At 33.2% G+C, this 23,208-nt stretch overlaps 1 protein-coding gene across 4 annotated transcripts in view; it reads right to left on the reverse strand.

Annotated features, from left to right (window-relative positions):
• Positions 1-23,208, reverse strand: part of Cdk8 (cyclin dependent kinase 8) — a 135,089-nt gene that overhangs the window by 16,207 nt on the left and 95,674 nt on the right. For 3 of the 4 annotated variants that reach the window (XM_047553450.1, XM_047553449.1, XM_047553448.1), the window contains exons 5-6: positions 5,349-5,406; positions 2,970-3,101 (exon numbers count right to left, since the gene is read on the reverse strand). In XM_047553450.1, coding sequence (XP_047409406.1) covers positions 2,970-3,101; positions 5,349-5,406 — 190 coding nt within the window. The remainder of the gene's footprint in view (positions 1-2,969; positions 3,102-5,348; positions 5,407-23,208) is intronic. The other variant, XM_047553451.1, reaches the window with a different exon arrangement.

Here is a 23,208-nt window from a genome sequence, read left to right on the forward strand (position 1 = left end):
ATAAAAGAAAAAGTTCTTGCTGCATACTAGACAGGAACTGACTGGTATGATCTATGTGTTTTGGTGGATTCTAGATACTATTTAGGGCAATGAAGATACAGTAAGGTAGAAGTGTAATGGGGGAGGACCAGACTACTTCAGACTGTGTGATCAAGGAAGTTCTCCATGAAGAGGCAGTATTTTGACTAAGGTCTGAATGAAAAGAAATGCAGAAACCCATTCTAGGCAGATACTTAAAAAAATGTTTCTGGGCTGGGAGCAGTGGTATACGCCTGAAATTCCAGTGGCTCAGGAGGCTGTGGCAGGAGGATTGAGAGTTCAAAACCAGCCTTAGCAAAAGCAAGGTGCTAAGCAACTCAGTGAGACCCTGCCTCTAAATAAAATACAAAATAGGGCTGATGACATGGCTCAGTAGTTGAGTGCCCCTGAGTTCAAACCCCAGTAACCAACCACCCCCTGCCAAATATTTCTAGAAGATGGAAGGCAGATGAAATAATTCAATGAAGGCCTCAGTCCATAGAACTGTTGTTGAGTAGGAAGAACATTTGTCCTACACAACTCTGGGAAGATTTTATACTTGGAAATACGAGTTACAAAGCCTCTCTTCTGAACAGTTGATTCTCTTCCCCACTCTCTACCATTACACTGGGCTGCCAGGTATATACAGCTTGATCCAAAAGTTGGGCAATCTGAATGGTCTTTAAATGGCTTCAGAGCAAAGATCTGTGCATTCTAGCACTTCGGGTTTCCCTGGGTAATGAAAGCTGGTTAATCTCACTAGATAACCCTGAAGTATGATCACCAATATAGGAACCCCATGATATAAATACAAAAAGTTATCAGGTGGCTTTTTGTAACCTGATTCTTAAATACAAAGAGACAAATTGAAGGTCACCAAACAGTTTAAGCTTGTCACATGGAAGGGAGAGATCAAGGTATCAAGGCATACAATGATGAGAGTGCCTATAAAGAAAACATGATTATTACTCTGAGAATACTACAAATTACAAACCGACAAGCACTGTTATCATGATTATTTTCTTTCCATAAAACAATACAAGATGCCACCAAAGTAATAATCAGAGAATAAAGAGTTCCTAGAAAAGAGAAAACAGAAAAACGTGAGACAAGAAAAACAAGAGTAGTATAAAAGATTAATCCAAGAAGTTCAACATCTGGTTATAGTGAGTTTAGGAAGAGAGAAGTAGAACACATTGAAGAGGAAATCAAAGTACTACACAAGAGAATTTTCCAAAGATACAGATTATGAACTTCAGTTTATGTGCCCACCTAGTGGAGAGCAAACCTATAAAATGTGATGAAGAAATGATGAAATGTCCTCTTTGTTTTCAGAAAGGAAAGCCCCCCAGGTGACCCACAAATGATTGAGAACAAGAGTAGTATTTGATTTCATTAGCTACATTGATACCAGAAGACAAAGGAGAAGTATCACCAAAGTTCTGAGGGAACATTATTTCATATCTATAGTTTAAAACTCTTTCTAAATACTAAGTACAATAAAGGCATTTTTTTCAGAAAAAATAAGAATTAGAAATTTTATCTTTAAGATATCAAAGGTTACATAAGAATATACACTTGCAAAATAAGGGATGGAATCATGGGATCCAGTAAGCAAGAGATCCAACCCAGAGGGGAAAAAATGGAAAAGCCTGGTTGGCTTGGAGAGTAGTCAGCTAGAATAAAGGACTCCAGGATAGAGTTAGCCAGTAAAAGAAAAATGGGTTTCACGCCATCCTAGAGAATATAGTACAAGTCAAAAAGGCCACAAACACACACAATTAGGGTTGCAGGTAGACAAACACCATAAGAAAAAAATTCAGCCAAATGAAATGAAGCAAAATAGAGATGTCAGTAATGAAGTAGTAGTAGTACAAGTGGTAAATGAGTATTATATTCATAATAAGTAACAAATATAATTATGAATTATGGCTAGTAAACAGAGGGAAAAATGTACACACTCAAAAAGTGATGATGATGATGACCACAATGATGACAAGAACATGATAGTAGTAGTAAGGTTAGGCAAGAAGTGTAAAAGCACTAATTCTGTTTCTTCATAATATGGAAGTAACTGATACCATCTAAAAAAGAGAAGTGGTTTAAAATGTCCTAACTTCTACTTTTTTTCCCAAAATTGTTATGGTTTGGATAGGAGGTGCCCCCAAAAATTCTGTGTTAATGAAGGAATATTCAGAGGTAAAATGATTAGATTATGAGAGCCGTACACTAATTGGTCCATCCTCATTTTGTGTGGTTAACTATAGGCAGGTGGAGCATGGCTGGAGGAGGTGTGTCCCTGGGGCATTCCCTGGAAGGGATCATCTTCCCTGCAGCCCATTTCCACTTGCCCCTCTCTTTCTGCTTCCTGGTTGCTATAAAAGGAGCAGCACTCCTCCACCAAGCCTTCCACCATGATGTTCAGCCTAACCTTGGGCCCAGAGTAATGAACTCTAGCTGACCACAGAGTAAACCTCCAGAAGTGAAAGCCAAAATAAATTGCATCCTCTAAGTTGTTCTTGTTCGGTATTTTGGACACAGTGATGAAAAGCTGACGAACAGAATAATCTTTTCCTTAAATTTTCAGGGGATCTTTTAGAAGCTAATATTTTGTTTGGTAAAAGAAACATTTGTCTGAAGTTCAAGGATTTCAAAACTGTACTGTTTTCTCTTTTCAAGTAAAATCAAATGTAAAAACACTCACTTAAAATAGAATGCATAATATGACCCCATTTACTTTTTAAAATTTTGAATATCTATTTTTCTATGCAAAGAGATGTGAAATGATACACTCCTAATGCTAGTGATAGTATTTCTCAGTACTGTAATTTTGGGTAAATTTTTGCTCTTACTTTTATAATTTGCTATATTACTTGATTTACATCAAAATTTTTATCTTTTTTACAGAAAAATCTTAAAAGACAAGGAATTTTAATTTTAGTTGTACTCACCAATAGCTTTGGTATAATGTCTTGCTCCAAGAAGTAGTTCTGGGGCTCGGTACCAAAATGTTACAACCACTGGATCCAAATCTGCTAAAGGCTTCAAAGGTGAATTAAATAATCGGGCAAAACCCATATCAGCTGTAAAAAAAAAAGCAAACAAACAAACAAAAAGTTAAATAGATTTTCACAAGTCGGATTAGTTTAATTTATCACCATTATTTAGTAAAACATGGAAAATCTGCTAAAATCTAGTAGGGAGGGTAACCATAAAACATCTTACCCTTTTAGAAGTCTAAATATAAAACAAGTTTGAGATCTTCTTTCTTTTCAAACTACTGTCACCTACTTTTTCAACCGGAATACAGACAAGCTCTGTTGCCAGAGTTCAAGAGAGACCCTATTTCTCTGGGCTGCTTTCCATCTGCCACATCACTACTGGGGATAGAGTTGCTGAGCTGCATTTCCATTCTTTGTACTGGTCTCACACACTGTTAGAGTAAGGCTTTCCATTTTTTGCATCAAAAAGCCTGTTCACTGGTGTAGTTCATCAAAAGTTGACTATACAGTACTTTAATCCACTACACTCCTCCCATTTTATTTGGGTTAAATTTCATTAATTTTAAAGATCAAAGAATTTTCATCATCATCTCCTTCAATGATGAAACTGAGGTTCAAGAAATAATAAACTCAAACCTTAGACTGGCAAAGACCTTAGATACAGTTCTTGGCGCTTAACAGTTTAACATGTAACATAGCTGTTTAGGCATGGCTGTTTGTCCTGCTAAATCATAATCTTAAAAGCAAAAACTGTATATTTTTCACCTCTCTATTCCTAATAGTATCACATATAGTGTCAATTCATGTAGCTTTTGCCTAACACAATATGAATGATCACTATTCCACTGCCTATTCAAAAATTTTAAGATTCATCCACTAGTGGGTACGTTTAGTTCTACTCTTCTAATAAAGATTTTCAATGAAGTAGGCACTCCTTTAACTTAATTATGGAGCGAAAAATATCCAAAAACTTGGAAAAGAAGTAAAACCATGAATCATATTACTAAATCCCGATTTACAAAAGAACTAACATCTCCTAAATGTGAATGCATTAGGATGTAATGCCACCAGAACCTGACAACATCTCATGCATTACATAGAAGTATAATTCCAAACTAGATTATTTTATGGTATTACATGTTTCCAAAATCATATAGTAAAACAACATATTTTATAACCACTCTTTGCTAGGTCTTTTCTATTTTGCTTGCCTTTAACTTGCATTTTGAATTTGATGCCACCAAATTGGATTGGACAGATTCCTTTAAAAGCACATTTGATGAACATTTGATAGCACAGGGACTGATTCTCAAAGGCCAATGGTGTGAAGTACAATGAAGAGTATTAAGTGTTCTCACAACTAAAAATTTGCAAAGTTTATAATATAAAAGAGTATTTCAAGAATCTAATTATACGTGGAAAGTGAGATTGGGGGGATTTATAAGGGAGAATAGAGAAGAACGGTTATGAACACACAGGTTCTTCTTTTTTGTTAAAGTGGTTCAAATCATCTAATAATTCTGATTTATATTAAATCTCGGAACAAGAAGTAACTATTAACTTTGTTATATGTGCTCACAATCCTACAGCCTTTAAATTAATTAATGTAATTTAATCGCTTTCTTCTACCAACCCACAAAACAAACTAAATGTAAATGATAAACACAATTTAGAAATGACAATAAAAAATAACCAGTTAGGATAAATAAATCTAGTTCTATCTTTACAGATCATCAGACTACAAGTAGGTAAAATTTTGTTTTGACATATAAGAAAACAGAGCTATAAGAAAACATGCTACAATCAAAACACCTATTAATTTTTTTCCAATCAGGCAAAGGACTATAAGACAGTCTTATTAGAACTTAAGGTTCTTCACCCATTGGGTCTCATGGTTTTCCCTAAAGTTAACTCCTAATCTATGTGAGTTCAACAGAGGCATATGTTCTCATCTAACCTGGCTCAGGTAAACAGGATGAATGGTAGAATAAACATTCTGTATGCCCTTGTGATTCAAGGTGAGGGTGGCCTCCAACAGGGATAGAAGCTACTCACCTACATAGGCTATGTTTAATGAAGGCAGAGGTATCTAGGAAACTTGTACAGCTTGTTTTATAATTAGAACACTTCAGTCTCTAAAGATTGTCTGACACCTTTCAAGAGTGTGAAACATTTTTCACTTTTATGTATACTCTTTAGAAATGGTTTGGATTATATGGAACTACATGAATATATGCATACAATTACAGCAAAAAATTAGAAGTGATATGCTGCCTGCAAAAGTTTTAAAAGAGAGCTACACTGTGACTTATCAAAGATATAACATACCAATTTTTACTCTTCCTCGCTCAGGACCTTCACCCATAACTAAAATATTAGCAGGTTTCTGTGGAAACAAAATAGTGTTTTTTTTCAGTAGACAGTAGCGGTTTCTTTTAAATAGACAATATGCCAATATAACATAAATCCACCTTTCAAAAAACCTCATTTACTCCAAAATGAAAACCAAATACAGGAAGTCAACAAAGAAACTATACGTTTATAAAATCAAAGAAGTATGCAAGATTTCATGAAGGCCCAAATATAGTGGTGCTTTTCTCCTTGGAAAGCTAAATCTTTTTGTGGCTCTTTAATTAGCCTAAGTTTTTTTTTACTACTACAGAGAAACTTACAATGCTGAGGTTCCTTCTTACTCTTTCAATTATATAAAATGTTATGTGGCTTTAAGAAGAAATGAATCTGTGAAGATAATTTAACAAAGTAGCAAATTAATCATAGGTAAGGAATCACCTGATATCCTTGTTTTGGGAAACAGCAAGGTATGCATCTATATTTAAATATAGAGAAATTTACTCTAGTATATAAAGGCTGCTCCCTTTCCAGGAGAAAGAGCAGGAGACAGAAGAACAAAGGGTGAGGAAGAGAGGGATAAGGCATTTGATTTTCTCCCCCAAAACTCACCCCACTATCTACTTGATCTGACTTTAATTCTAGCACTCTGCTAAATACAAGTGGAACTAGATTAGAATGCCTCTTCAAATAATTCAGAACTTTAAATGAAAACTGTTCACAGTGGTAACCATTTTATAGGTTTCCCCAACATTATTTAGCAATAGTCCCTATGCTACTACTTGTAATTTATAATATAATTTTCTACTAACTGCTGAAGATCTAATTTGATTTTATAACCAAAAGAGATAATGCTGACATGGCAGAATATAGATTTTTTTAAGGTGAGGAAAGTAGGCGCAAGAGCAGTTAAGTGACCTGTCCTGTCTGCTTAGCAAGACTGAGGTAGAGGAACGTACCATGTCTGTGAACCACAGTCTAATGGTCCCTTCCTAATATATCATTATGAAAGGAATTTTATGTAGCAAGTTTCTGAATTAATGAACACTTCTATAATGATGATAATATTTTATTCAAGGAAGAAATTTCAGAATCTCTATCATCACCACACACATATTACTGACCCTGAGGATAACTGGCTAGGTACCAAAAGTAAGTACATCACTAACAAAATTCCCTTTGAGTTATACACAGGTGCTGCCCAGAACAGATAGAATGGCTTTTGTTCACCATGTTAATCAATCAACACTGGGTTAGACTTTGCAATCTCTTAGGGCTCACCATACTTCAAAATGAAGCCAAATTTCTGAGGCAGTGTAAAATGCTGCAGGGAAAGAGGACTTTCCAAGTGGAATCAAGCAGTGCTTCTAATGGATGGGAGAAAAGGCTTGCTCTCAACTCACAATGCAGGAACAGGAAGGCATCCACTCATGCTAAAACTGACTTCTCAGGGGTATTCTTCAGAGCAGGACTTCCTAAACTCCCTTAAATGCATTCCTTAATCGTCATTTGAATCTCTCCCTATCAAATCTATCTTCTGTACCACAGCCAGGTTTATCTTCTTTAAAGACAAATTTGATGATGTCACTCTCTTGATTAGATCCTTCCATAGAAATATGCAAAATTATTGCAAGATTAGGAAAAACCATAAAACAGAAAATGATATACAGATCAAAATTCAGAACTAGGTTAAAAAAAGTTCCTAAAAATAAAAAAATTGGAGAACAAAAGTATCAGAATGACAGAGGCAAGGGTGACTGTTTCAAAAATTTCTTTGAATGTTTTCATTATGCTTTATTATTATTATTAAAATATTATTTCAATTCTAATTGATCCCTCTCCACCTCTGAGTAAGATTTATGCCTTGCAATGGGATTCTTGCAAACAAGGTCTCAGCACCTCCAGCCCTATACTTCCCCTGTCCCACACTGCTTCTGCCATAAGCTTCCTCCTAGTGTTCCAACTAGCCATGATTGTCTGCAACTGTCATTTTTATACCATGACCAAAACAACCTTTTCTTTATGCTATTTAAAATTTAAATTTAATGACAGGATAAATAAAAACAATTTGAATACAACTATATTCAAACTATAAAGTCACATATAGTTTTTTAAAAAGTTTAAGCCTCTTTTACCACATGCCTTCTCTGTCCCACCCCAAACTGCACATCTTTCACAAGGTACAAGTTAGTTAACTGGTTTGCTGTGATCAAGTTTTCTAGCACTTCAGAGTTTGATCCTAAAAGATTATCTCCATATTTGGCAAATACACACACATACATGACTCCTACTGTAGATGAAGTAAAAAAAAAATCTCACTTTCTCTCTCTTTTTTTTTTTTTTTTTGCGGTGCTGGGGATCAAACCCAGAGCCTTGTGCTTGCAAGGCAAGCACTCTACCAACTGAGCTATCTCCCCAGCCCACTTTCTCTCATTTTTTTTTTCAAAACTCATCTTTTTATTCACTCAGCAGCAGAGCCCAGATATGATGGGCTGGCTAGTATTGGCCAGTCTGGCACTATAAAAGGGGGAAGAACCCTCTGACCTTTCACTTCAGGTTCCTTTCACTCTGAATTTACTTAACTGCTAAAGTTCAACATGGGTTTGAGCACTATTAAAGAATAAACAAATGCCTTGTCAAGGTCCAGATTAGTATTGGAGTTTAGGGACAAACCTCCAGTTACTAAATAAAAAATTTCTTTGCTAGGTAACTCATGGCATAAGCTAAAAGCCACCTAACCAGCATCTCAGATTTCTCCTAACCCAACCTCTGCTTTTAAGTGAACTCAGATTCAGTTTGAACATGCTATAGATAAATGAAAGAGAATACTCTTAAGTATTGTTTTAATAACACTATAAACAATGGGTCCCTCTTCGTGTTATTTCCCATGCCCAGGCCATATAGTCTGATTTAGTAGAGAAATCTATAATTTTCTCCTTTTATCAATGTAATACAATGGAAATATCCAGAGGAAAATGCAGGAAAAGTCCAAATGATCATGACTACTCTTGGCAGTGTTTCTGTTATTGCTTAGTCAGTATTGAGCAAGGCTTCAGAATATTTGATACTATTTCAGCACTAATACCATATTGAAACAATATTCTCCAAGAAAACTAATTTCTTGATATAAATTTCTTTTCTTTTCTCTCTTTGTATATCAGTAGCAGAATTTGGTAGCAGTTTTAAGCTCTAGAAACAAAACTTCTAAGTGCTAATATGTGAAGCAATTAGTCCTAACCATTAATATTATTTAGCTTTGGTAAATAATCTCTGATCTTCTACATGCTATCAAACACAATCACCTTGAAAGGACATACAGAACTCTGATGGTAACATTCTGATGAGGAATATACCCCATTAAATTGTATTTATTACCATGGAGATCAAAATACCAGTATGATTTAAAAGCATTATAACATCAAGGCAACATCTTCAAGTATAGCTATAGTATGTACAAAAATGATTACAGAACACGTGTTACTGTCTGCTGAGCAATGATATAAATTAATGATACACTACTGTCTGAAGCGATGGTGTCCTCTTATTTCTCCCAGGAAGAAAATCAACTCTGCTTTATGAAAAAAAAAATAGGACCTTATTTTACAGTCTGACAGTTTTTCTTTTTGTATTTGCTGCTGTGCTCCCCTCCTCCCACCAAAACCATTGATAATTCCTAAAACAGATGTTTGTATTGCAGAAACAACATTTCTATAGAGGCAATCTATATGCTACAAAGTTTATTATGCTGAGGGAGAGTCCACTGATGATTCTGGCATACAACAGGGATGGCGAATTGGTTTCATTTTAGAGGTCAACCCTGATGGAAAAGTAAGGACAGTGTGGAGTTCTACCTGTAGAAAGACAAGGACTGGGCTGATTTATCACAACTATACAACAATTGCACAGAGGTGAAGAACAGTGTCAAATTAACAGGAAGAATTCCATTCCAGGAATATAATAAGATCTTCACAAGTTTACTAATGAGGCAGAGAATTCCAGTTAACAGGAAAATTTGAGATTACCTGGATCTGTCTATGAACAAAGGACAGTGGACCATGAAAAAAAAATCACTATATTACCACTCCCTGAGGTTTGTTTAGGATTAAATCTTCACAAAAATACTGTAAATAACACAATCACGGGGCAAACTTCCTAGATACTCAATAATGCAATTAGTTTCAGTTTTGGCTGTAAAACATTTTGTATAAGTTGAACTGAGTGTCTTCTTTCTGAACTGCTTGCAACCAGATGTGTTCTTGCAAATTTTGGAACATATGCATGTGATGCATATAATACCTTGGTGATGGGACACAATATGATATTTCCTTATGTTTTATATACACATAACCTGAGGGTAATTTTATACAATATTTTATTTTATTATTATTATTATTTTTTTTTTTTGCGGTGCTGGGGATTTGAACCCAGAGCCTTGTGCTTACGAGGCAAGCACTCTACCAACTGAGCTATATCCCCAGCCCTATACAATATTTTAAAGTATTTTATGCATGAAATAAAGTTTTGTGGTGTTCAAAACGTTTTTTATTTTGGAGCATTTCAGATTTAGTATACTCAGATTAAGGATGCTCAACCTAGATTACTACATGTATGAAAAGAATTAACTAACTGATACACATCCTCATATACAGGAAGTCCTATGAAATTCAAAGGCAGCCAGTAAAGTCTTAAATGGACACATTTGGTAATTAACAAATTGTTTCAATGAAATTTTTAAAGAATTAAGTTACAGATAAAAATCTAGAAATCCAGTGAATGTGGTCTCTAAGATTTTTTTTTATAATGAAGATTTTTTTATCGTTTCTTTAAGGCAGTGATTTTTTTTTTACCTTATAATACTAACCTTTAGTATTATTGCTGATGACCTTTAAGCTAAAGGAGAAATTATCACTTTCCAATAAAGTTATTTCTTTCCTACCTTTCATTTAATTGAAAGGGAATAAAGTATAGAATTAATAACCAATTCTATCTGCTTTGTGGTAAGAATAGCATGAATGTTACTGATAACAGCCAACTTTATCTTCTATGGTACATTGAGTACTACACAATCATTCATATTTTTATTTATTAAGAGGAACTGTGGAACTTGAGATAAAAAGGCACAGGGACACGTCCTGCCCTCAACGAGATCAATCTAGACTAAATGGGTGGAGTAAATTCAGGCCAGGAAGAACCTCAGATCAGACTGCATGGAAAGTAAAGGACAAGGCAGGGTGCACCAAGGACTCATGTCCTGTATGCAATAGCCACAAAGCTGGGGTTATATCCTCCACAAAGGCACAAAGGAGTATTCAGAGGTTATCATACACTGATAGTACTACTCAAAAACCACAGCTATGCTGACTATTTTTGACTTACCTAAGACGTTCTCTTTCAGGGAGAACAAGAATGAGGTTCTTTGACTGACATCTTCAAAGCAAATCAAGTAATAAGTTCATGAGAGTAATACTGCTAATAAGAGATGACATTTTCTTTTAATAACTCCATATTTTCCTCCACTTCATTGTATCAAGTCTACTTTTGTTTTCATCTATTTCTTATTAAACATTGTGAAGTTAAATGAAAATGGCCTTTTACCAAAATATTTTTCACTAAAAATATTTAAAATAATTAACATGGTTTAGATTATTAGTTTAAAATGAGTATTTTTAAAATCCATGGGTTCAGGGTTTTTCAATTTCAAAATTTTTAAATTGTCCTTTTTTGGCAACTGAGGCACAGCACACTAGTTTAAGTGCTAAGAGAGTCAAAATGAAAATATAACCTATTTTCACTAATGCAAAAATAATTTACTTAGTGTTGCAGCCTAGCACAGGCAGTATTTGCTTCATTAACAAGGGAACAAAGGTGTATAGAACAGATACCACATGACAATTAAAATATACTTTTAAATTTCCAGGCACAGATATATTTGTTCCTAATAAAGAATATGCTTGAATGAACATATTAATATAAAAATGTATATATGCATATATTCAGATGTGTAATTTTAAATTTGTTTTTATTTTAAACAAATGGGATACATCTTGTTTCTCTGTACATGAAGTAGAGGCATACCATTTGTGTAATCATGCATTTACATAGGGTAATAGTTTTTGATTCATTGTTATTTTTTTTCCTTCCCTCCACCCCTCCCACCCCTCTTTTCCCTCTATACAGTCCCTCCTTCCTCCATTCTTGCCCCCCTTCCATCCCCCATTATGTGTCATCATCCACTTATCAGTGAGATCATTGGTCCTTTGGTCTTTTGAGATTGGCTTATCTCACTTAGCATGATATTTTCCAATTTCATCCATTTGCCTGCAAATGCCATAATTTTATTATTCTTTATGGCTGAATAATATTCCAGTGTGTGTGTGTGTGTGTGTGTGTGTGTGTGTGTGTGTGTATCATAGTTTCTTTATCCATTCATCAATCGAAGGGCATCTAGGTTGGTTCCACAATCTGGCTATTGTAAATTGAGCAGCTATGAACATTGATGTGGCTGTATCTCTGTAGTATGCTGATTTTAAGTCCTTTGGGTATAGGCCAAGGAGTGGGATAGCTGGGTCAAATGGTGGTTCCATTCCAAGCTTTCTGAGGAATCTCCACACTGCTTTCCAGAGTGGCTGCACTAATTTGCAACCCCACCAGCAATGTATGAGTGTACCTTTTTCCCCACATCCTCGCCTACACCTATTGTTGCTTGTATTCTTGATGATCGCCATTCTAATTGGGGTGAGATGGAATCTTAGGGTAGTTTTGATTTGCATTTCTCTTATTACTAGAGATGTTGAACATTTTTTCATATATTTGTTGATTGCTTGTAGATCTTCTTCTGTGAAGTGTTTGTTCATTTCCTTAGGTCATTTGTTGATTGGGTTATTTGTATTCTTGGTGTAGAGTTTATAGAGATTTTTTTTAAAAGACAAAAATACCTTTTCTCAAGTTTGATTCACTAAATGAATTTTTGTAAACCTGTGAAGTTTTATAATACAGTTTAAACAATGTCTAATAAAGAGTTAAGTAAGCACAAAATGATAACTGTTACTTGATGACTAGAAAACTAAATAATATTAAGTAGACCAAATACATCTAAAAGGAGAAGTATTAAGGGGCAGGAGCAAAGACCTTTTAGCTTTCATAATAGTTTGTTTTCTTTCATTATTATAAGATTATAAAAAAATGAAGTCTGTACTCAAATGTGAAAATCATTGAAATTATAAACATCATTCTAAACAATGTTAAGTTATATATTTGGTAGTTATAACAGTAAACAGTGAAAACATTGATACTGTTTCGTGTTGTATCTCCCCAAGTATTATTTCCTCAAAAAATTTAATTTTTGTATACAACTTTTACTAACTATATTGTATTCCTCTGTTAACATAGATGGTTGTGCCACCCCACCCTACACTTGACATTAACCTTAATGATGCTCCCATTGATATTCTTTGTTAAACTTTATCACCCAGCTTCGCCACAATTCCCCAAGCCACTAATACATATATCAGGTAATTTCCTTTGGATTAAAATCTCAAAACTAGAATAATCAAATCAAATTACTGATCTAAAACTAAACTTAGTTTTAGTTTTTAAATTAAAAAGTAATATATGCCCAAATAACAAAACATGTGAAATGAAGAAAAGCACAATGTAAACATGTTAACTTTAATCAAAGCTAACATTTTGGAATCCATCCTTTTTGTCCTCTGTATAAAATTAACATTATTGTTTTCAGCCTTTTTTTCTCCCTCTCACTTAGTATTGTATAATGAAGATTTTTTTTTTTAATCTGAAAAATATTCTTCTGACAGGTCCTATGTGAATCATTCTTCAGATACAGATTCACCATATTTTCATAACATGTCTCTTCCTAATAAATAATTTAGGTTGTTCCTAGTCTCTTAATAAAAACATAATGCCATGCCAGGTGTTGTGGCACACGCCTGTAATCCCAGAAGCTCCAGAGACTGAGGCAGAAGGATCGTGAGTTCAAAGCCAGACTCAGCAACTTAGCAAGGCCCTAAAGCAACTTAGTGAGACCGTCTCTAAATAAAATAAAATAGTGGGCTGAGGATGTGGCTCAGTGGTTAAGCGCCCTGGGGTTCAATCCCTAGTACAAAAAAAGCCCCCAAAACAACAAAAACTCATAATGCCATCACAGACAATTTTGCTTATGCTTACGATTAACCTCTAAGAAGTCAAACTGCTGGGTAAAGATTATAAACATTTTTATGATACAAATTAACAGATCTTGAATTGAAAGCTTGAAATATGTTTGATAAATTCAACATCTTTTATAAAAACAATACCATAAAATATCCTAAAACCCAATCTGCAAAACTAAAAGCTACAAGCATACCTGCATCTATACCAGCATCATAAGGCTGCATAATTTTTACAAGCTCAATTGACATTTAATAATAACAAATATAAAATTTGCATACTTTTTACTGATTAATCATAACTAATAAGTTATGATTTACTCACTATACTTTTTTTTGAAGACTGGTTATTAAGCTTATGTATTTGAAACAAGTCTCTATATTCTAATAGTAAATTACTTTTACCATTTTTCTAATATTTTTTTCTCACTACTAACTTTATATTTCATCTTCTAGACAAGTATTCTAATTAATGTTTTCATATTCAGCCTATCATATCTTTAGTTATAGTTGTCAATTCTTAAGAGGTAGAAATTTACCTTTAGCTGTAGCTGGACTAAATCTGTTAATTTCTCATATACAACTTGTATCACATGATAATATATAAGTAACAGTTAAAATTTAATTATAGATATGAGAATTCTTCTCCCTATTGACAATAAAGAATAATGATCTACTATAGTGATACAGCCATAATGTTTATAGCAGTGCAATTCACAATAGCCAAGTTATGAAACCAGTCCAGGTGTCCATCAATAGGTAATGGATCAAGAAAATGTGTAATATATACACAATGGAATTTCATTCAGCCATAAAAAAGAATGAAATTTATGGCATTTGTTTGTAAATGGATGGAACTGGAGAACATCCCCTAAGTGAAATAAGCTAGCATCACTCAAGGGTCAAAAGTTTTTTCTCATATGCAGAAGCAAGAGCAGACGGTGGTGGGGAGATTCCATGAAAATAGAAGAGAAAACAGTGGGGTACGGGAATAGGACAGAGGGGAGCGAGAAAAGACAGAAGGGAGGAAATACTAAATTATGCTATGTACACTTATGAATATACCACAGTAAATTTCATATAAATGCATATCTATAAACACCAATTAAAAAAATAAACAGAAGGAATAGTAGTAGAGTAGAAGGAACACCAGTAGGAGGGGAAAAAGAGGAGGGAAGGGAAAGTAGTAGTACTGGGGGACTAAAGTGGAGCAAATTATATTCCATGAATGCACGATTATGTCAAAATGAACCCTACTATTATATATATAACTACAATGTACTAATAAAAACATTAAATAAGAATGATGCTTTTCATTGTGAAATAACTTCCGATTTACAATAACAAGTTCTCATGAGTCTATTCAATTTTTAATATTTCCAGTACTCTAAAAAACATACACATATAAAACATGTTTTCATAGGAAAATTAATTTTTTTCTATATAATTTAAGAAAATACCTAAGTACTCAAGACTTAAGTACCTTTTTGGTATATTTTCTTTCTTTCACTGGTATGTTTTTTACACAGTATTCTATTTCTACTACTTTGTTGTTAACATTTTTTTACTTAACATTGTAACAATGTCATTTAAATGTGCCATAAAAATAACTGTAAATGACTACACAATAGTTCATCTATGAGTCAGACTTTGCTTAACTATTCTGTTGGGGTAAATGTTTTTCAAAGTGTCATTACCATTAATTCTGTGATGGCCTTTTCACCACTTTTTATAATATGCCTAGGAGAGTTTACTAATAGAAATATTGTAAGATCAAAAGGAATCTTTCAAAGTTCTTGATAATTCTTACTTTCCCTAGAAAGGCTATCATTTTTGTCAAAATAATTAGGGTTCATACACTCAACATACTGAGGACATATTATATATCAGGCACTGTTCTGGGCATTTCATATATAGTAGCTAAGAAAGTAGACCTGGTCTGTATCACAAAGGGAAGTTAAGGCATTAGATAAACAAACAGGGTGGTAAAGGAAGGCCTCTCTGAGGTAACATTTAAGCTACTATCTGGCGGAGATGGAAGTAGCCAGAGAAAGGGTTGTTTATGAATGTGTTATGTAAGTGGGTAGAAGCAAGAGAAAAACTTAAGGCAGAAGGGAGAACAAAGCATCTTTAAAGTAGGAAATAGCTTCTTTGATTCAAGAAGACTTCTGCGGATATAGCATAATTTACAAGGGCTAGCTGACAGGAAATATGCTTTGGGGGAACAGTACAGGGTCTACTTTGAAGATAAATGTCCTTTTTTGTCTCTGAAAATGAAATTTCAAGTAAGAGTTCTAATGTAGGAAGTGACAGTTTGACAAAAGCAACATGTTAGTTATGTACCCAGTCTTCTGCGAAGATTAATTTTCACAACTCTAAGAGGCATTATTATTACTGTTGTTGTTATTATTTCAGATAAGATGGACAAAGCCAGAAAGGCCTCTATTGAACTGAGTTAGCTCACAGTAGCCATTTTACCCTAGCTCACCATAATAGAACTAGAGTTCAAATGCATATACTTTGATTCCAGAATCCACCTTTTTAACTACTGTATTTCACAGCCAGATCACCATCGATTGAATATTATCAGCTGATGGGAGAAAACAGCATCACATAAGTATTACTACAATACTAATCTAATGAAATTTAACTTTTAAAACTGTATGTGTATACACACAAATTATCAATGTATGCACAGTGAATTAATAACTGCACATATCATTTATGGTCTGTATTTTGACTAATGTTGTTTATCTTAACAACATATATGATCTATTATATTATTATTATTATTTCTTTTCCTAATATGTTCCAAAAGGATTTCTGGTTTTTATTTGCCTTTGAAACAACTGGTTTGAAGTACCTATTTCTGTTTACTTGAAAGAATTCTAATATTGGGGTGTGTCTTAATTTGCAATGGGTACATATATGTAACTCCCAATTTCTTTTGTACTTTCAAGGTATGTGTCACATGACACATTTTTCAAATGATACCATTTGACAGGAACAAAATTCTGCTTTTAGTTCCAGTTTTATTTTATTATATTCTAAGAGATTAATATAAAATCTGTGCCTTTGTCAATACTAATCGTGTATATCTTTATCCTCTAGTACACACAACTTTTCTAGACAAGCAACTTTTCTGAATGGATGTTTACTTAAAAACAGTCTTACACAGCTCTACCAAGCAACTCTGTTACATCACATTGTTTTACTCATTTTTGTTCATTAAAAAAAATTTTTTTTTGTCAATCTGACAGAATGTCAAAGTACCTTATTACATGTACAAATGTCAAACAACAGATCATAAATACTTTGCTGTATTTTCACTATTTTAATCCTTCTGCTGTTATGAGTTTTGGCCTTTAGAAATAAAATATCCTTTATCTGATATTCCAATAATAACTTCTTATTCTATATTCCAACACACAGGAAACTACACAAACAGTTCTCCAACTTTCTTCCCCTGTAAATATCTGAAGATATGATGAACATCAGAAGATAAGGAAATACAGGAAAGCAGTTAAAAATTAGCCTGGGGGTGGGGGGGGAGGGAAATCAAGGATGCCATCAGTTGTTAGTTGTGTCACCTGAACCTCCAGTTCTTCAGCTATAAACTACAGATAAAAATACAACCTAATGTTGCACAAATTAAATTTGAGTATTGCACATAATTATCATAATACCTGACACATAAAAAGTTCTAAATATATTATAATGGTAATTAAAATGGCAACTAGTACTATAATTGGTTAACAGTGGATATACTACGCAGGGACTCTTAAATAAACTTTTAGGGCCAGAGTGGTTATAGGACTAAGGCATGATTAATACTGCTTCTAGAATAAACTTTATATGCACCTATAAGATGCCCCTAATAGTTTTTGTTTCCCTTCTAGCTTTTAGTCTATTTATGTCTTTTACAGATCATAAAACTTTTAATAGCTTTTAAAAGATTAAAATAACAAAAACAAAAATTCTTATAGTAAAGTAATACAATATAAAGAATTTTTTAACAATGAAATATACCTGAAATCTCACCTTGGAGTTATATCATTACATTTTGCTGCACAGTTAAAAGTTTCTCTAAATCTAATATATTACTTACATTTATTACAAACTTTTTGATCACTCAACAACTAAAATATATATACACACACTCGCACATATACACACACATTGGACAGTATGATTACATTTATCCTTTTTTATTAACCTATCTTCTATCTTGACTATATAATTTATTTCCAAACTAGAACTGTTCCAGAATATTGTTAAATAATAGTAGTGACAGAAAGTTAGAATGTTAATGGTTGCTGAATTGGGATATGGATGGGACATGGGATATAAACTTTTCATACATGGAACTTGCCTTCTTTCTTATTTTATTAAATATTTCAATCAGAAATGATTACTGAATTTTGTCACAGACTGAATTTTGTAAAAGTGTTATGTTACATTTACAATTACTGAGATAACCATAGTGTTATTCTCTCAGTACTATTAATGAGAGTTTTATTAACAGGTTTCCAAACATAGAATCAGTCACACATTCTTAAAATGCATTTCACTTACTTAGAACATTGTATTCTTTTAAATCTTTCTGGATCCTATTTGTTAATATTTCATTTATGACAGATGTATAAATATTTATATGTGACATGAGTCTAGGATTGTACATATCATCCTTATCAGGTTTTGTGTCAGTACTATGCTCTCTTCCTAACAAAGTTATTAAGGAAAGATTTTTTTGCACAACTATAAAAGGACTCCTATTATGTAGAAATATTGAGGGTTGAAAATTAACAGTGAAAACACTGACATTTGTTACTTTTTTTAGAGGCTGCCTTGTGACAAATGACTTTCTTCCATAGTTACTGACCTGTTTAGTTTCCTAAATCTTCCAGGACCAGTTATGATAATTTCCTCTTCCGTCTACGACAACAGAAAACCTAAGACTCTCTATATCTTCCTATCATCTACAACTTTCTTAATTTTTCTCCTTTGCCTACACTTTACTTCTATTTTTCACCTACTTATCTTCTTTTTAAATTTCCCTTCTCCCCTCTTCAGTATGATGGCCCAGTCAACATTTGACTTTACCAGCTAGTGTTAAATAGAAAATAAAAGAGATCAGTCAAAAAGCAGGCCCAAAAGATGAGTGTTAATGAAGTATAAATTTTTTACTCTACTGTCAAAGATCTCAGTTGTGTAACAGTAAGTCTACCCTCATAAGACAGAAAACCAGTCATAATAGAAATATTTAAAGAGTCAGGATGATTTTCTGCTGCAGATTTTACCAAGCATTACCAATTAGGTAACAGACTTAGAATGGCCACTTCTAAGATGTCCTCTAACTTTAAGGTCTATTAATCTATGAAAATAGGGAAAAAGAAAAATGGGTCTTCAAATGAATCAGGTGTTGATGTAAACAGATTTTTTAGAATGAATTTTAAAAATTAACAGTTTATCTTCCTTCTCTTTTGTTTTTGTTAAAGTGGCATTTTAAATATACTGACTAAATTAGAAGCCTGTGCCTAGAAATTCAAAACTGAAAGTAATCTTAGAAATCCAGATATTCATTTTAGAAAACAGTTAGGAATCCTCAAATTATATACTGACTTAAGAGTATTACATTTATTGCATGATCAAAATCTGGAGGCAAATGACAGATAAATAAAAACTGCATGGGTCATTATAATAAAGTGATCACTGGATAAAAGGAAAAGTAAAATCCAGTAGAATGGGGCAGCATAGGAGACTTTAAACAAACATGTTCTGAACAGTTTATCTAATAACTGTCACTGATTCTATATCTAATTGTACCTGAGAAAAACTTTTATTAAATCTAAAAGAAATTCCTATGTGTTGATTCATTTATAAAAATTCACACAAAATCTTAAATATTTCAGGGTTGAAGTTATTTTGCAATATGGTTAGCTCCTTGTGTTTGTTTCTGTAGTTAAGACTTAACTTTTGCCCTCTATTTGATAGTTTCTCATTTGCTTGTATCCACCACAGAGATAAGATTGTCAAGCTGAAAAAGACTTAATGAAAAATTTATGTGGCTATGGGCACCAATGACTTAAAATAGGCTTAGATAACAATTTTACTTGAGATAAAAGAAAACCTCTTCTAATATATTCCATCTCTGAAGACTAAATTACTTTTCCAAATCTTCAGAAATCTGGAAAATAATACAGCATTTTCAGGCCTGACTCTCTTACTAGAAAGTCAGACTTGAATACTAATTTTTTTTATGCTTTTCCAGAGTACAATTCAGAAACTTTTAAAATCCTCTTTGGAAAAAACGTTTGTATTCTGACTACAAACAATGTATTTCTCTTTTGCTCAGATCAAAGTCTAAAGGTCAAAAGAAAGAAATTGCCCTGTTTTTTGGGTAATACTGCTATGGATGATAATAAACTTTGTTTATAAAAATGGATGCAATTGTACAGATTACATAAGGTCACATAAATTATATTAAAAATGGAGAAGACGATGTCTGACTTAAAACTCAGATAATCCTGTGTGTCAATTTCCAGGATCATTCAAAACCATCATCTTAAAGAAGCACTATTTTAAAATTTTTTAAAAAAAATCTTTATAATATTATTCAAAATAACCAGTCACGACTGGTGAGAAGCTTTACTAAAAAATTCTAGCACTGGTGTTTGAAAAAGCTCACTCAGAATCTTAAGAAAAGTATACTATAAGTAATATGCAAACCAAATAATATATTTTATTATCAGCTTGTAATTTTCTGATTATATTTGGTAAGATAAATTGGGCCTTTTTTGTTATTTACAAATAGAATGCAAATACATAAAAAGCATTTATCACAAAATCAAAAGTATTCTTTCTAATTAATCTGTTTATAGAAAAAAAACCTAATTGATCATTAGAGTAAATATACAATAAACTAAAATTAATGCAAACCTAAACTTGATGGCAATCACCTTGTACTGCTAACCTAAGTGCTTTTTCCTCTCATTTTTACTGTACTGCATTTTATTCCTTTTAAAAGTCAAAATTTAAATCTGAAAAGATTAACCACATAAGAAGCTTAAGAATTTTAAAATAAAAATTAATGCAAACCTTCATCAGTTATTTCCATACCCATATTTTATCCTGAAGCCCAAAGTTTATGAATGTAATCTTACATGCGGTTTATTTGCTAGTCAATTAAACAACTAAAAAATTTACAGTTAATGTAAATCCTTGCAGTTCTCAAATAAATAATGAAGCAAATCTCAAGTAATGAGCAATGCTTAAACATGACTATTACAAAGCATCTTTCTTCCCAAAAAGCTCTGTTTAAATAAACAAGCTTAATAAATTCCTAACAATCATTTCAAGGAAACTACAGCATGGAGGGACATAGAAGGTGAAAAGAGAGGTCTAGAATACAGTCTCCTTTCTTTTCTACTGTTCCATTTCTTTGCTGCTTTGCCTTTTTTTTAGCAGAAGAATAATCGTTCTGCTTAATTTTTTCTTTTCTGGAGCCTCTTTAATAGATAAAAAAGTATATACTTTTTAAAATGATGAGTCATTACCAACATAAAAGATGCTAAACCACATAGAACAATATGCATGAATTTTAACAGACTACATAAACATTTCCCTCCATTTTCTGGTCCAGATGGAACATATATTTTCCTTGATTATAACAATAATGTATGTTTAACTACAAGGTATTCAGACAATTTGGAAAATAAATTCAAGGAAGAAAGTGAAACTTTCCTGAAATTCTACTGCCCATATAGATTCCTGAAAGAGGTGCTACCACTCAAAATGATTTTACTGTTAATGTCAGGAAGTGAACAAAACATTAACATATTTTATAATTTCCTAAAGACTTGACAAGTTTTTTCCTTGACATTCTTTTTTTCCTAACCATATCAAATGCTTCCTGGGAGACATTAGTCTAGTGCAGTGGCCTTTAAATCTGTATGAACACAACACACAGGGGGAAAAATCATTTTAATATCACACGACAATATTCATATGTAAACATGTATAGCTGAAACAAATGTTTCATGAAACAATTGCCTTCAACACAAGATGAACTCTCAGATTTTCTCTATTTCATTTAAAAAAAAAAAAAAATCTGATTGTGTAAGGTGACTTCCTAACTTGCTATGGCCTAACAAACTGCAGTTTAAAAATCACTGACCTAGAGGGAAAATCCTAAATTCAATAGTCCATTTTTGCTACCGTTTTCTTAGTAATCAGGCAAGTCATTTAACCTCTTTCGCATAGTTTTTCCACTTACTAATTGTGGAGTTGAAGAAATAAGAAATGTACCTCAAACAAAAACATAGCACACTATTTGGTGCAAACATTAGTACCCATAAGCAAAACTGATAAACTGGGCAATTTTTCACTTTGCCAAACACTGAGATCCAAAATGCCTCAATAATTCCTCATGCTATCATCAGTTATTCCAGGATTCAGATCTTACTTAATGTTTGCTTGAAAATTATCACATTCTTTTCCAAGGACAGCTAAAGCCCCATCAAGTGATTCCAGGTTAACCAATATAATTAAATTAAACTGCAGGAAGACAGTACTGTAATTTTTTTTTTTTCAGTAAGTTAGATTATACTCTCAAATAGCTCTAGAAACTAGCACCTTTTAGGTTTTTAGGTATGCTTACATAGTGGTCTACTGGCTGAAATAATTTTACCCTGTGTGCTACTCAAGATAATACATCCCTACTAGGACATTCTCAAGGAAATCTCTACAGAGATTTATTTTCTATCAATTCTTACTATTATGGTTTATATATTAGAAGTTCCTCAAAAGTTCATATATGAGACAATGCAAGAAAGTTTAGAAGATGAAGATTGAATTATGAGAATTCACCCAATCAGTGAATTAATTCCCTGGTTAGTTACCAGTGAATGGTAACTGAACATGGGTAGGGTGTGGCTGGAGGAAAAGGGTCCATTGGGGGCATGCCTTTGGGGTACACATTTTCTATCTGGCCAGTGGAGTCTTTCTCTGCTTCCTGATCATCATGTGAGTTGCTTCCCTCCACTGTAGTCCTCTGCCACGATGCTCAGCCTCACCTCAAGTCCTGAGAAATGGAGCCAGTTGCCTATGGACTGAGACCTCTGAAACCGTGAGCCCCCAAATAAACTTTTCCTCCTCTACATTTGTTCTGGTTGGATCTTTTAGTTGTAGCAGCAAAAGAAGTTGACTAAAACACTTAATATGGCATAAAAAACTCTTGAAAAGATTTAAGGCAGGAGTGACTATAATTCCAATAGTTGTAATATTCTAAACTCTCCAAATTTCACATACAATTTAATTCAACTTGAAGAAACAAAACTATGATGTAATTTTATAGTATATCTCGTTGCTATACTTCATTTAGTAAACAGGACTAAAATATAACCCCATGTGTCTGCTAGTTCTGGGTTATCTACCTCTATGATAAAACCATAAAATAACCATTAAATGAAATTTGGGGTATCAGATATTTTAAAAAGTGAAACACTAAATGACTAAATGAGAACTTGATATATACTGTGATAGTTAATTTTAGGTGTCATCTTGAATGAATTAAGTAAAGCTCTATTTCTGGGTATATCTGTTGAGGGTGTTCTCAGAAGAGATTTTCTTAGCAGGCTAAGGAAGACTCACTCTTATTTCACATAGGTGGATAT

The sequence above is a fragment of the Sciurus carolinensis genome, chromosome 5 (assembly GCF_902686445.1).
Source record: "Sciurus carolinensis chromosome 5, mSciCar1.2, whole genome shotgun sequence".
Classification (NCBI taxonomy): Eukaryota; Metazoa; Chordata; class Mammalia; order Rodentia; family Sciuridae; genus Sciurus; species Sciurus carolinensis.